The sequence below is a fragment of the Harpegnathos saltator genome, unplaced genomic scaffold (assembly GCF_003227715.2).
Source record: "Harpegnathos saltator strain DR-91 unplaced genomic scaffold, Hsal_v8.6 scaffold742, whole genome shotgun sequence".
In the NCBI taxonomy this organism is placed as follows: Eukaryota; Metazoa; Arthropoda; class Insecta; order Hymenoptera; family Formicidae; genus Harpegnathos; species Harpegnathos saltator.
In genome coordinates, this window is record NW_020230585.1 from 123,271 (window position 1) to 138,797 (window position 15,527).

Consider the following 15,527-nt stretch of genomic DNA (forward strand, 5'->3'; position numbering starts at 1 on the left):
ATTGGGCTCGGACTTAATCCAAGACGTTAAATCATTCGTTCACAAAAAGAAGTTATCCTATCGGAATGAACTACTTTCTTCTTATGTTTCTTTGACCTTTAAATACAATAAACCACATCGCTTAATTTTTTTACGATTACAAAAGGTCCTTCCCAATGGGACTGTAACTTTGGCGCCTTCCCTACTCTACGACGAGGATTATAAAACCAAACCCTACTTCCCTCAACAAAATGACATCTAGCATTTCGATCATAGCGAATTTTAGAAGACATTGATTTCTGAAGTAAATTTTGCTTAGCAATCTCATGAATTGAATCCAATTTTTCTTGAAGTTGACAACAATAATTGTTCAACATCTTCGTCCTGGAAGGAGGAATCCCTCGTAGCAAATCCAGTGGCAATCTGAGTTCCCGACCAATATGTAATTCTGCCGGTGACATTTTTGTTGACTCATGTTTCGAAGATCGATACGCAAGAAGAAATATCGGTACCCAATGAGCCCAATCCTTCTGATTTTCTGAAATGAACTTGGATAAATAATTCACAATGGTGAAATGTTGACGTTCCACTTGGCCATCCGATTGCGGATCCTGAAATAATCGTGACTCAAAACTTCTGCCTTGATCCATATGAAGCTCCAAAGGAACTCCATGCCTGGAAATAAATTGCTTCACAAAAATATCCACAGTGGAAGCTCTTATACTTTTCACGGGAAAAGCTTCAACCCATTTGGAAAAGCAATCCACTATTACCAACAAGTACTTATTTCCAGAAAAAGTAGTAGGAAGAGGTCCTAAAATATCCATCTGGATTCTCTCCATTGGTAATCCAACATTATAAATTTGCAAAAGAGACTTTCCCTTGACAGCAGGACCCTTTTTGCAACACAAATCTTGCATGATCTGCACCAATTTTCAACATCCCTCTTACAAGTCACCCAATAAAATCTCTTCCGAATCCTATCTAAAGTCTTATTGACCCCAAAATGCTCACTGGAAGTAGAATCGTGAGCCTTCTCAAGAATTTTCCTAATTCTATTCCGAGGAACAATAACCTGAAGAGTATGCGTCTTTAAATTAGGACTTTCCCATTTCTTAAAAAGAACACCATCCTTTAAAACTAACAAATTCCAATATGACCAATAAATTTTCGCAGAAATATCCTTTGAAGAAACGGTATGCCAAAGCAGTCGCTGCTGCTGCTCTTTTTCCAGTAGCATAACAGAAACAGAAGAATCTTCCAGTTGTCCCCTCCTCCAATCGATGGAATGATTTTTTTTTTAATTATTCGACCAAACACTTCTTTGTTCTTAATCTCTCTTGATTCCACCCTCGAACAATGACCGCAGGGATCCTTCTCACAGGGTCGACGAGAAAATCTATTGGCATTCTTGTTCGCACTTCCCTTGCGATATTCGATTTTAAAATCATATTGCTATATCCTTTCAATCCATCGAGCAAGTTGTCCCTCTAAATTCCTAAACGACAACAAGGATTTCAGGGATTGATGATCTGATCGGATAATAAACTTTTGTCCATAAAGATAATGATTAAAAAATTTCAAAGAATCTACAATAGCTAATAATTCTCGACGCGTCACACAATAATTTCGCTCCGCTTTATTTAATACACGACTAAAATAAGCTATCACTTTTTCAGTTCCATGTTGAGTTTGTAATAAAACAGCACTGATTCTATGGCCCGAAGCATCGGTGTCAAGAATAAATTTTATATTTTCCAAAGGAAAAGAAAGAATCAGAGGGGTAGTTAACGCTCGTTTAAGATTTTCAAAAGCTTGATGACACTGCTCTGTCCATAAAACTTTAGTTAAGTTCTCCGTTAAAATGAACAAAGGCTTCGCAATCAATGAAAATCCCTTAATAAATTTTCGATAATAAGAACAGAAACCAAGAAAACTTCGGACTTGTTTCTTGGTCTTGGGAACAGGCCATCCCGCTACTGCAGAGATTTTCTGAGGATCTGTCATTACTCCCTTTTCAGAAATAATATGACCTAAGAAGGTCACACTTCTACTAAACAAAACACACTTTTTGGGATTAATTTCCAAATTAACCTCTCGTAATCTTGAAAATACCATACGGAGATTTTCCATCATTCTCTGAAATATCGAACTGAAAACGATCACATCGTCCAAATAAACAAGACAAATTTTAAATAAGAGCCCATGCAAAATTTCCTCCATCATTCGCTCAAAGGTCGCCGGAGCATTACACAATCCAAATGGCATTACTATAAATTGCCACAGTCCTTTTCCAAAAGAGAAAGCTGTCTTCTCTTTATCTTCTTCACGAAGCTTTAACTGCCAGTACCCATTCTTCAAATCAATTCTTGAAAATCACACATTTCCAGCTAACTGATCCAGTAAATCATCCTGGGTAATGGATAGGAATCCTTTACAGTCACTGCATTGAGACTCCGAAAATCCACGCAGAACCTGCAAGTTCCATCTTTTTTCTTTGTCAAAACTACAGGTGACAGCCACGGATTTTTCGACTTCTCGATCACTCCTTTCTCCCGCATTTCCTCAACAAGTTTCTTGGCTTCGGCCCGCATTTTCAACGGAACCCGTCGAGGATTTTGTTTAATCGGCCGGTTGTCTAATAACCTAATCCCGTGTCTTACCACATCACAATTCCCGGCTGTGACCGTTTCCGAAAATACGTCCCTGTACTCTGAAATAAATTCAGCTAAATCTTCCTTCTGAGAACCATTTAATTCTTCAGAATGCTGCGAAAAGAAGGATTTCATCTCTTCCGGTGTTTGTTGTTTATCCAACCTAATTCTTGCACAAGTAACAATTTCTTCCTTTGGCTAAGGAATTCCTAAAGCTGTCCGAATACCGAATTCTGCATCCATTTTTGTCAGGAAATCGATTCCTAATAAACAATCATTCTCCATCTCCATAACATACACCGTCATTCTCAAAGAAAATTTCCCTAGTTCAATATTCGTAAATATTCGTGAATGTACCGGAACCTTTTCTCCCGATGGATAAACTGAATCCGAACAATTTTCTATCCCGTTATCCTCACGATCCCTAATAAATTTCTTATTGACAACTGAAACATCTGAGCCCGTATCAATTCTAAATGAACAACATTCTCCGTTCAATTTTCCTAAATAAGTGAATAATGAAGGACTTATTCGTCTAACGCTAATCTTATTTCTAATTTCCGGGATTTTGCTTCGCTCTGCCGAATCAATCCCGGCTAACTCGGCAAATCCTAGTTTGACAGCCCATTTAATTGTAATGCTGGACATTCCGCCCGAAAATGTCCTTTCTTTCCACAATTCCAACATTCCCTCTTGTCCTCATTGAAATTCGACCCCTTATTTCGTCGCAAATTATTGAAACTTCCCGAACGCGTTCCCTTATTAACAATTTCCGTCCCGTAATTTCTTTTTTCAATATTTTCTCTGTTTTCCGCTTTCTGGAAGAAATCTTTCTGCCCATCATTTAACTCGATTCTTCGCGATGACTCAAATTTTTCATTTCTCCGGGGAAAAACCGTTTCCTGAATTGTTCGAACTGTCATCGCTCGTTCTATTGCGGTTTTCAAAGATGTAATTAATTCTCTAATTGCAAAGTTTGTTTAACAAAACCATCGGATATTGCCGCGATAAATTGTGCACATGAAATTTTATCCCGAACTTCCACTGAACACTCCGGATAGACGAGACGAGCTAATCTTTTTAACTCTTCCCCCAGTGTAGCGAAGTCTTCACCCAATTTCTGTTTTTGATTGGAAAATTGCATGTAGGAATTTTGGAAATTTCCCCAATCCCCAAATCGTAATTCTAACCTGTTTCTTAATTCTGCAAAGGTCTTTCCTTCGTCCCACGAATCTAAAACCGTGCGTGCCTTTCCACGTAAATGTGCTGCCAGCTGCACCGATTTTCTCAAATCATCCCATCCGTTAGCTCGCGCGATTAATTCAAATTGCCCTATTCGCGTAGCGGAACCGTCCCGTCATAAATATCGGGTTTTAATGTTTCTACGGAAGAAGCATGATTTTGAGGGCGACTTAGCTGTGTTGGTTCTCCGACCGCAGTCAGCTGACTCCGCAACTCCTGCAGCTTTCGTCGCTCGCTCCCTTTCTGCTCGGAGTTGTCGCAGCTCCTTCATCATCTCCCGCATCACATTCTCCCCCACGCCCGAAGAACATGCCGCTCTAGCCTCTGATTCCATCGTCTCGTCGAGATGCTGCCGCTTTCTTGTCACTCGCTGGGCCATTCATCATACTTTAATCGCGAATCTTAAAATAACGCGATTGATCCCGGACGAGCCCCCAAAATGTTGCGCTCACTCTCGCATTCGCGCTTGCACTCTGGTAAATGAAAACACTCGCGCAAGAATAACAAGCTTTACTATATACAGCGCAGCTCACTCAAGCTTTAAACAAGAATAATTCTCTGATCTACAATTCTCGCGTCTGTCTACGATGACAGCTTGCTAGAGACTCTCAGTCAGCTGTTGTTGTTATTTTCTTCTTATCGATTTTCCGTCGTCAGGACAATACTTACTCAGTTGTCAAAATCAGTATCAGATGCCTAAGGTTCGCGGACAACGGACGCCGCCACAAACCTTGTGGCTCGGACACAACAATATGGTTGTGTTTTATACACATATACATATATATATATGCAATATATATACGCAAACTCATTAGTAGAATACAATGATAATGTGGGGATATCAGGCAGGTATAAAATATATCCTCCCCCGTGGACGCCACCTTGCCGTGGTGGGGGAGCTTGCGTGTCCCGATGATGTACAGAGCTGTGCCGGAGGGGGTTTCGACCCCTGGCAGGTTCTACCATGCCGGAGTGGTCTGTACGGAGGGGTCAGACTAAGAGCGTCCATAATACTCCTGGATGGGCAGCTGCCTCCAGGTTTTAACCAGGGTCTGGAGGATCTCATTCGTGAGGCCCTACAGCGCGGAAAGGATCCTACAGCGCGGGCAAAGCGGGCACGCTAGCCTGGTGAAAGCAACCGGTCTAGGGGAAGGAAAACCTCGCAATCAAACCCGTGTGTGTGGGGGCACGTAAAACCCTCACATTTTATGGTAGAATGTCAAAGAAAGGTGAAACCCTTCCGGTGCTCGGAGCCGCAAAACGGCGGGAGAGGACGTATTGTCCCGGCCCCTCCTCGTCGTCAGTATGCGACGGGCTAGGCGACGTGTGCCAGGCTGGCACGTCGTCCGAATGGACTACCGCCCGAAAAGAACGGGTATCGGCCGGTGGACTGGGACCGAGTCATCAAGACTCGTCGCCGGGTCCGCCGACCGATACGCGAAAGCGTAGACGAGTGGAGGCACCGGCTTCCACTCGGCAAGGGAGGGATGGAGAGGGCTACATTCCTCTGCCGAGAGACGATAATGTCTTCTCGGATAGGGGGGGAGCGTTCTCCCGGTAAGGGAAGAGGGACCGCGACGCAATCCGCAGGGTAAGGGCATACGGCAGCAATGGGACATCCCGGCTGTAAGGGATACCATGATTGCTGAGCAGATCGCGGAATTCGCCGGGGCTAAGGCATCTTTGGGCGCTTCGGGTGCTGCCGGGCAAGCGTATAGGGAAAGGCGCGGAAGCGTATTATGAAGGGGTGACCATTGACCGGCTCGGGGATGAAGCAGCTCAAGGTCTGGACGACATTGAGAACTCTCTCCAAGAGCTGGTCTACATGGCCTCGGAGGGGGGAGCCGATGTCTGCCTTGCGGCCATGAAGATACAAATCCGTGGCCTCAAGACGGAGATCGCCCGCCTTGGGCGGGCGCTGGAAGGATCTCGAATCCCTCCAGCGGCCAAGGCGGCGGGCGTAAGGCCCCCACCTGCGAAAACCCAGCAACTTCCGACTGGGCTGGAGAGGGATTAGGCGGATGTCCCTAGCCGCAAACGGAAGAAAAATAAAATGGGTATAGCCAGGGCCAATGGGCCCATTCCACCAATGCAACCGGGTGGAAAAGGGGGGAAAACGGCTGGATCAGCTGCCACGAAAGCGGGAGTGGCAGCTGTGAAACCCGTGAACGCGATTGTGAGCGCGAAGAAGCCCTCCCCTGGAAAAAAGCCCGTGAGGAAGGGGGCCCCACCGAAGGGACCCCGCCCTCATGAAAGGAGAAACTGCGGCCACCACCACGTAATCCAGTGGTGACGACTACACCATTGCCGAAGAAGACCGCAGCTGAGGTCCTAACAACCGCGAAGCAGAAAGTCGACCTGAGGGATATCAGCCTTGCCCCAGGCGACTTTAAATATAAGAGGACCCGCAATGGCGGGATTATATTCGAGATCCCTGGCAATGGTGCAAAGGCAAAAGCCGACCGCTTTGCCAGGGATCTCGAAGATGCGTTATGCGGAGACGCTGTCGTTGCCAGGCCGATGAAGAGGGCGGAGGCTCGAATTGTCGGACTGGACGACAGCGTCACCAGGGGCAGTCCGACAGGCGGTGAGCGCGCTCACCAAGTGCCCTCCGGAGGAGATCCAGACCGGTGAGGTCAGGAGATCCTCTGGAGGATTAGGAGCGATATGGATCCGATGCCCCGTGGAGGCAGTCCATATACTACTGGCAGCGAACGGGATCCAAATAGGACGGACCAAGGCCGGGGTCCGCTTAATAGAGGAGAGACCCACGCAGTGTTTCAGGTGCCTGCAGTTCGGACACCTAACGGTTGATTGCCAGGTGGACAAACCGCTGGGCGGTCGCTGTTTCCGCTATGGGGGCGCCAATCATATAGCACGGGAGTGCGACGCGGAACCGCGTTGCTTTCCGTGCGAAAATAATGGAAAGAACGCGAACCACCGTGTGGGGGGGAAAGCGTGTACTGCGGTCCCGAGAACCGCGAAAGGCAGGGGCCCGAGGAAGAAGAGGAGAAGGAAGACGGGTACCAGGTCGTCCCGTAGGAGGGAGGAGGCCCTTCGCAAGAAAGGCGAGAGACCCCATCCATCCAACGAGACGATCAAAACGGTAGCGCCCCAAAAGGCAACAGAGAAGGCAGTAGCCCCACCTCCGCTAGCACCTGCGGAGCAGGCAGAACAGATGAGGGAAGAAATATCGGCTGTACCTCCCCCACCGAACCCTCCGGAAACGCAAATGGAGGTCGCTGAGGATGAAAGAGACAGGAGAGAAGTAAAAGCTGCAACATGCTCCTTCTTCCAGGAGGCGGGGTAGGACGAGTGGGCAGCTGAATAATATGCTTACTCACCTGCGTACTCGCCCACCCCGTTACCCATGAGTTGTGCCTGGCAGTCGGAGCCAAGACAGGTTCCCTTCTGGAACACTCATGGGTAGGAGGGCAGCAGCACCATGACGGGATGTGCCTGGTAGTCGAGGCCGTGAAGGCCACCTGCAGGGACACCCGTCGTGAGTAGGAAATGCAGCCCCAACGGAAGCAGAAGGTGGGCCGACCCCCTTAGGGGGAACACCCCCTCCTGCATTACAGTAGGGATAGCCCTAATCCGGGGAGGAGTTCCGTGGATGATTGTGGGATTGACACGGAAATCCTCACCAGGGCGGGAAGGCAGGCCCCCTTCTGGGGCCGGTTAGGTAGGGACCCCCCATCTGTTCCTCACAGATGGGAGGTATAAGGGGGGGCCCTGGCCCGGGGTCCCCCTCCATACCTTAACCCCGTGGGTGCCACCTTGTCGTGGTGGGGGGACTTGAAGGTCTCAATGATGTACAGAGCTGTACCGGCGGGGGTTTCGGCCCCTGGCAAGTTCTACCATGCCGGAGTGGTCTGTACGGAGGGACTGGACCAAGAGCACCCGAGCGAGCTGGTCGATCAGCCTGGTCTATGACCAGACTGGTCATGAAGCGAGTGGGAGCAGATTATCACCCCTGGAGACATTGCACGCCGGTGTTCCGGCAGCCGAAAGGGGTGACCTCCTCAGCACTTGCTTTGGGAAGGGGACCCCTCTCTCTGAGGCATTGCACGCTGGTGCTCCGGCAGCCAAAGAGAGAGGATTCTTTCCTTACCCGCCCTGATCCGTCCGTTATGGACGGATCGGAGATGGAGGAACGTAACCGCACCCAGGGCTCCACCCCATGGGGATCCTCCCCCCACGGTGCCTGGGATGCGGAGGGGTACTCCGGGCCGCTCGGACGTTTCCGACATCGCGACCAGGGTGTCCTACCACGTCCTGAGAAATCCCACCACTGAAGGCATTGCACGCTGGTGCTCCGGCAGCCAACAGAGGGAGGACCTCTCTCCCTCATCCGTCCCAGCCACGGCTGGGCGGATGGAGGACCCCACACCCGGGTCTGCACACCATGGGGAATTACCCCCATGGTACCCGGGGGGTGGAGGGGTGCCTCGGGCCGCTCTGATTTATTCCGAGGTCGGGGTCGAGACACCCTAGGACGAAGAGGGGAAGGAGCCCCATCTTCGGAGGCATTGCACGCCGGTGCTCCGGCAGCCAAAGAAGGTGGGCCTCCCCGCTTTCCCTTATCCGTTCAGCCTCAGCTGGGCGGAAAGAGGAACCCACACCCGGGTCTGTACACCATAGGGACTTGCCCTCATGGTACCCGGGGGTGGAGGGGTGTCTCGAGCCGCTCGGACGTTTCCCGAGGTCTGGGTCGAGGCACCCTTGAGCGCCATCATAGAGGACCCCACCCCCGAAGGCATTGCACGCCGGTGCTCCGGCAGCCGAAGGAAGAGGACCTCTCCCTCATCCGTCCTGGTCACAGCCGGGCGGAGGGAGGAACTCACACCCGGGTCTGCACACCATGAGGGTTTGAAACCCCTCATGGTACCCGGGGGTGGAGGGGTGTTCCGGGTCGCTCAGACGTATTCCGAGGCAGGGCCGAAACCCCTATGTGCTATGCCCGAGGGAATGCGATCGCATCGCCCTAAAGCGGGCCCTCGGGCGGCGTGAGCATTCTGGCTGCCATGGGGAGGCGCTCCCGGTAGGGTGCGACACCGGTGAGCTACCTCTTTCCATGGGGCCCGCGCGTGGCGGCGCTCCGTACGGTGCCCGTATTGGAGGTACGGGACTCCCGAAATCGGTCTGGCCACCAGAAATGGTGGTCAGGGCGCGTGTAGGGGGCGAGAGACTTGTGCCGGCGATGATCATTCCGCCGGCCCGCGTCATATGTTGCTCCTCTGGGGGAACTTGGAGACTCTCCCTTCCGGGGAGATGCGGGCATGCCCGGGCAACGGAGCCATACGGAGTTGTGGGTTCAAAACCAAATATGAACGATAATGACAAAAGGACTACTCTTAAGGAAAATGAAGAAAAAGGAAACCGGACGGATAACAAGGTAACGGACTTGGCAATAGACACGGAATTGACAGAACTGCGAATCCCCCCTGGTTCTAAGGAAGAAGAGGTGGTAGAGTCGATCACCATAAGATGTTCCAGCAGGCGTAATGTAGCTAGCAGGGGAGGACGCCGCAGTAACTCGCTGGATACACTGGAGGAGAGACCACAAAGAAAGGTACGATCTGAGGAACTCCGAAGAGACCGATCTAGGTCAAGGACATCACTGAGGAAGGAGGCGTCGATCTCTCCAAACTCTTCGTCGCCGGAAAGGCCCTCAACGATGACCAATGAGGGAAAAACCAAGGAGGGACCAGGACAGAAACGGGACATACTGGTCGACTCAGATGGCGAAATAGATGTGGAGCGAGTCAAAGAAAAGACTCTGAGACCCCGTAGTAGACCAACCACCACGAGGAAATATGCAAAGGGAAAGAAACTTCTAGCCCCGAAAGAGGTTGCTAAGGAGCAGGAAAGAGAGGATAACCTGCTTAAGAGTATATAAAACCCTAGGGAAACACTCAAAGACCTGAGTCTAAATAGAATATTCAGGGAAGAACTTAGGGTTCAGAAAGAAAACCTAGGGGATACCCTGACTAAGGACCTCACAGCCGCAATGCTGGATGCTGCTAAGAGGGTGCTAGGAATAGCGGTAAGATGTAAAAATCTAAAAGGAACGTATATGAAGGTCCTGAGGGAGGCAGCGGCTGTTATGAAAGCGGGTGCCACCCTAGCAGGGAAAAGAATGGTGACAGGACAGGGGGAGTACGGTGAAATCCTCGAAGAAATGAGAGGAGAAAACCAGAGGCTGAGGAACTCCCAGGAGGAAATGAGAAAGGAGATCTAGGCGCTTAAAAAGGTGTTGGAAGAGAAAAAGGAGATAAACTCAACAACGGTACCTCCTACAATTTATGTAAGCGACGAGGAGGTGAGAAAGGCAAGGAAAATATGGAGAAAGGTCATACCACCGGCGGAAAGCAGTGAAGAGGAGGACATGCAGACAGGATGTGATAACATGCAGGTGGGGGCTATTGAAATACAAAAGAATGAAGTAAAGATTAGCCCGGAGCAGCTCCACCCAGTTACCCGGGAAGAAAGAGGACCAGGTCCGAGGGTTGTGGCGAATGTCCCTCTTACTACAAGGATCAGGATTGAGGAAGAAAATGTACAGGAAACCCTGGAGGAAAGGGTGGTAAAGTTGGTTTTCCAGGCCATGGATGGATGGCGCCAGAAAAATGAACCTGAACCAACCAATACAGAACCCGGCAGCGAAGAGCCCCTTCCTCAAAGGCAGGTGAGGGAGAAGAAGAAGGGAAGAAAGCTCGTGACTGACAATAAGCAGAAGAGCAAAGAGCAACCGATACAAAAGCAACCACATCAACAATCCCTCCCTGTGAATGGAAAAGAAACTCAAACAAACAGCACGCAGAAGAGTAGTCCGCAACAGGGGGAAAGCTGGGCCAAAGTGGTGGGGAGGAGGGGAAAAAGAAGCTGAAGGAGGAGAAGAAAAAAGTCACCGAACTCCAGCAGAAAACGGGGCAGGAAAGAAAGGATAGTAATGCGAAGGCCCAGGAAAAAAGGAAGGCAAAAAGGAAAGTGCTTCGAACAGCAGCTGTGATGATTACAGCGCAGAAGGATAAATATAAGGAAATCCTGAAGGAGGCAAAAGCTAAAATTAACATCAATGAACTAGGGATTGAGAAGCTTAACACCAGGCAGGGAATCACTGGTTCCCTAGTACTGGAAATCCCTGGGGAAAAGAGAAAGGAGCAGGAAGATGCATTAGCAGATAAGTTAAGAGACCAGCTAAAGAACATGGAAAAAATCAACCGCCCCCAAAAGATGGGGGAGTTGCGGTTAAGAGGTATGGAGATCGCAACCGAGGAAGAGGATGCAGGAGAGGTTGTAGCCAAAGAAGGCGAGTGTGATCTAAGAGAAGTGAGAACAGGGAAAATAAGGGTTATACCCAGCGGAACGGTGACACTTTGGTTTCAATGTCCACTATCAGCGGCAAAAAGGTTGCTGAAAAAGGGAAAATCATAATAGGATGGTCACATGTAAGGGCAGAGCTGCTGGAAGCGAAGCCCCTGCAATGTTACAGGTGCATCGAAAGGGGCCATGTCCAGCAGCTCTGCACCAATGAAACGGATCGCAGTGGTAACTGCTACAGTTGCGGAGAAGAAGGGCACAAGGCCCGGGAGTGTAGTATCCGAGCCAAGTGCCAAATTTGTGCGGCGGCAAATATGCCGGCAGGGCACAGGATGGGGGAGGCCGGCTTGTCATCCCCCCAAACAAAAGAAGAAGGTGCAGGGAGTCGCGGGTAGAAAACAACCTACCAACAGTGAAATTCCAATCTCTGCCCCTGCCGTGGAAAAGGAGAAAGAGAAGGAGAAGACTCCTCCCCCCACTTCATCCACTGCCACCGCCCTCCTCTCTAACGCACGAGGAGAGGGGGAGGACATGGACGTGGTGAGAAGGGGGGAAAAGAGGATGCGTCCTAGAGATGATAGCAACAGTGACAGTGAGGGAAGAGAGGAGCCGGGTGAAAAGATCAAGGTAACAGAAGAACTATAATGGCCACCCGGCTCCTCCAAGCCAACCTGCACCGCGCCCGCCAAGCTGTGGCTCTATTTGAGCACACGATGGCGGAGCGCGGTGTAGGGTTAGGAATAGCGGCGGAGTTCAACCATGTCCCCAAGAACCATCCTAGATGGTTTGGGGACGATCTGGGCTTCGTCGCTATAACATGGAGGGCAAATGAACATTCCCCTCCCGGATGAGTAAGGGGAGAGGGTTCGTCGTGGCCAGGTGAGGGGCCCTAATAGTGGTCAGGGTCTACCTCCCCCCAACAAAGAGCCTGGACATACCGAGCTTCAGGTTCAGGCTCCAAAAAATCGGGAGGGCCGTCAGACAGTACCTCCCGGGGCCTGTCATCATCGCCGGGGATTTCAATGCTAAATCGCAATTATGGAATTCCCGGGTTGGTGACAGGCGGGGGGAGGAGGTGGAAGAATGGGCTGCAGACCTAAGCCTGCACATACTAAACGAGGGTGATAAACCCACCTTCGTCGGGTCGCAGGGGGAATCAATAATTGATCTTACATGGGCGACCCCTGCGGCCCGGGGAAGGGTGCAGGTCTGGAGGGTGGCGGAGGAGCTGGAGTCCCTTTCGGACCATCAAATAATTGAAATAAAGCTCTCCGTCACCCCCAACGGGCTGCGGCCCAGGGTGAGAAGAGATTCCCGACCAGCCAGATGGGCCCTGAGCCAGTTGGACAAGGAGAAACTGGATATCTCCTTTGAGGCTTTCACCTGGCCACGATGGAAGGAGGGGCAGGATCTCAATTCTGCAGTGGCAGAAACAATGAGTCTGATCGCACGTGCCTGTGATCAAGCCATGCCAAAAGTGAGGTCCTGCCCCATGAGGTCCGCCTGGTGGTGGAACGACCGGATCGCGGAACTAAGGCGTCGGTCGGTCCGCCTCAGGCGGATCTTCAGGAGAGCCCGCGAGGACGAGAAACCCCCTGAGGTGACCCTGGTCGCCCGAACGGAGTTCTGCATGGCCGCGCGTGCCTTACGCAAGGCTATAGGGGCGGCCAGGAGAGAAGGGTGGGACAATCTCCTCCGATCGTTAGATGCGGATCCGTGGGGGCGTCCATACAAAGTAGTTATGAAGAAACTAAGACCATGGACGCCCCCGCTAACGGAAACGCTGGACCCCCGGTTTCTCGAACGGGTCATGGGGACCCTGTTTCCAGTTGGGAATGGGACTCCCCCCCTTGACCCGTACAAACCTCTAGAACATCAGAGGGAGATCCCGGGGTAACAGAAGAGGAGATGGTCGGGGCCATCAGAGGAATCAAGAGTATAAAAGCTCCCGGACCTGATGATATTTCCGGCCGAGTCCTTACCCTCGTCTCGGGGCACCTCGCGGGCAGGCTGGCCAAAATTTTTGATATAACCCTCAAAGAGGGAAAATTCCCCCCAGTCTGAGGGAGGGCAAATATTATCCTCCTCCGAAAAGAGGGCAAACCGGAGGACTCCCCCTCCGCGTATCGCCCCATATGTCTCTTGGATGAGGCGGGAAAGGTTTTCGAGCGAGTTATCGCCGCCCGCCTCACGGAGCATATGACCCGGATAGGACCGAGCCTTGATGACAGCCAGTACGGCTTTCGAGAAGGCAGATCGACGATAGACGCGATAACGCGTCTAAAGGCCCTCTCGGGAGCCATAGTGCAGGAGGTCAGGGTGGCGGTAGCGGTTTCGTTAGATATAGCGAACGCATTTAACACCCTGCCCTGGGGTAGGGTGGTGGAAGCAATGGAGGAGCACTTCCATTTCCCGCCCTACCTCACGGCTGTCATCAAGGATTATTTCCGGGGTCGGCGTCTGGTCTGGATGGAAGCCGATGGCAGGATACGCGAGAGGGGGATGAGTTGCAGGGTTCCACGAGGGTCCGTTTTGGGCCCACTCCTGTGGAACCTTGGGTATGACAAAGTCCTCCGGGTAGCCCTCCCTCCGGCTGCAGTATCATCTGCTATGCAGATGATACCCTCATACTAGCCGGGGGGGAAGACTGGAGAGAAGCAGTGAGGACTGCGAATTTTGCGGTGGCAAGCGCCGTGCGCGCCATTCAGGAGCTGGGCCTGACGGTGGCGGAAAGGAAGACAGGCGATATTCCTCCACAAGAGGAGAACGAAGCCGCCTCAGGCCCAGCTCCGGATGGGAAGGGTCAGGGTTCCGATAGAGGCCCAAATAAAATATTTGGGCCTCGTTCTGGACGGCACCTGGTGCTTCAAAGAGCACTTTAGCCGCCTGGCCCCCCGATTAAAAATGGTTTCGGCTAATCTGAGCAAGATTATGCCTAACATCGGGGGGCCAAACATGAAGGCGCGTCGCCTCCACGCGGGCATCGTCAGCTCGGTCGCCTTATATGGGGCGCCCATTTGGGCGGAGGCCCTAGCCGTCAGCCGTCCCCTGCAGGCGATACTGCGTAGGGCACACAGGACGGTGGCGATCAGGGTCATCAGAGCGTATAGAACGGTGTCCCACGTGACGGCAACGGCCCTGGCCGGCATGTCTCCACTGGAGCTCCTCGCGTTAATGTACTGGTCGATGTACATGAGGAAGGGGGAGCTCCGGGAGAATTTAGAGGCAGGCGAATCGCTCGCCAGGGCAATAAAGCGGCTGAGGCACCAGGCTCGACAGCTCCTTCCCCAGAGATGGCAGAGGCGTCTGCAGGACGCCTGATACGGGAGAAGGAGTGTCGAGGCCGCCCAGCCCTGTCCACCCGAGTGGGTGGACAGGGAGTTCGGAACCCTGACATACAGAATGACACAAGTACTCACCGGACACGGTTGTTTCGGTGAGTACCTGTGTAGAATATGAAAAGAGCGCACGGCGCAATGCCACCATTGTGAGAGTGGTCACGACTCCGCGCAGCACACACTGCAGGACTGCCCTGCGTGGGTAGAGGAGTGTAGAATCGTGGCCAATGAGTTGGGTCCTGACCTCTCGCTCCCCAGGGTAATCAGTGACATACTGGGGAGCGAGAGAAAATGAGACGTCTTTGCCTCCTTCTGCGAGAGCATAATCTCGCAGAAGGAGACAGCGGAGGAAATCCATCGGCAGGCGGAGGGAAGGAGGGCGGCGGCAGGGACGGCGGCGCCTTCAAAGAGAACGCCGCTCTCCCAGCCGTGAGGAGGATATAGACTCCTCTGAGGAGGAGGCAATAAAGAACATGGTGAGACCAAACCCCCACCACTTCCTACTCCACTACCACCTCATCCACTATCCCCCACCACACCTTCCTATTCATCCTAGCCCATCCCATCCACAATCACAACCATTATCCCAAGGAAGGATCCTCCCACCGAGACGCGTGATGCCCCCTCGTAGGGTAAAACGCGGGCGAGGGGGGACATCTATGCAGAGGGCGGAAGTAAGTGCTGAGGCACAGAATACGTCGGGAGACCGAGACCGAGGGGTCGACCAGCAGCCCCCTGATCGCCCACCGACCCCCAGAACGGGGGTTGGATGAAGGTGAGGGGGAAGAGTGAGATGATGAAATCATCGAAAAATCACCTCCCTCCCTTGCCTCCCAAGACCCACATAAGTGGGTAGGAGGGGAGAGGCCTCGACCTCCCCCAGCCTCTTTGGAGGTGGGAACGCCTGGTGGTAAGGGGATCAATCATTCCCCCCGTAGCCGCTGGGCGGGAGGGTGTGGTTCCGGGCGGGGACTCCCGGAACCCCAGT

The 15,527-nt window shown here is 51.9% G+C and overlaps 2 protein-coding genes across 2 annotated transcripts; both read left to right on the forward strand.

The window, feature by feature from the left end:
- The first annotated feature begins 11,845 nt into the window (after nt 1-11,845).
- On the forward strand, nt 11,846-13,098 carry LOC105189990 (uncharacterized). The gene is made up of 2 exons (XM_011152456.1): nt 11,846-11,985; nt 12,264-13,098. Exons 1-2 carry the CDS (start codon nt 11,846-11,848, stop codon nt 13,096-13,098), a joined length of 975 nt encoding a protein of 324 aa, XP_011150758.1.
- Nucleotides 13,099-14,105: 1,007 nt separating this feature from the next.
- On the forward strand, nt 14,106-14,522 carry LOC105189989 (uncharacterized). The gene has a single exon (XM_011152455.2). The coding sequence runs from the start codon at nt 14,106-14,108 to the stop codon at nt 14,520-14,522; it is 417 nt and encodes a 138-aa protein (XP_011150757.2).
- The last annotated feature ends 1,005 nt before the right edge of the window (nt 14,523-15,527 follow it).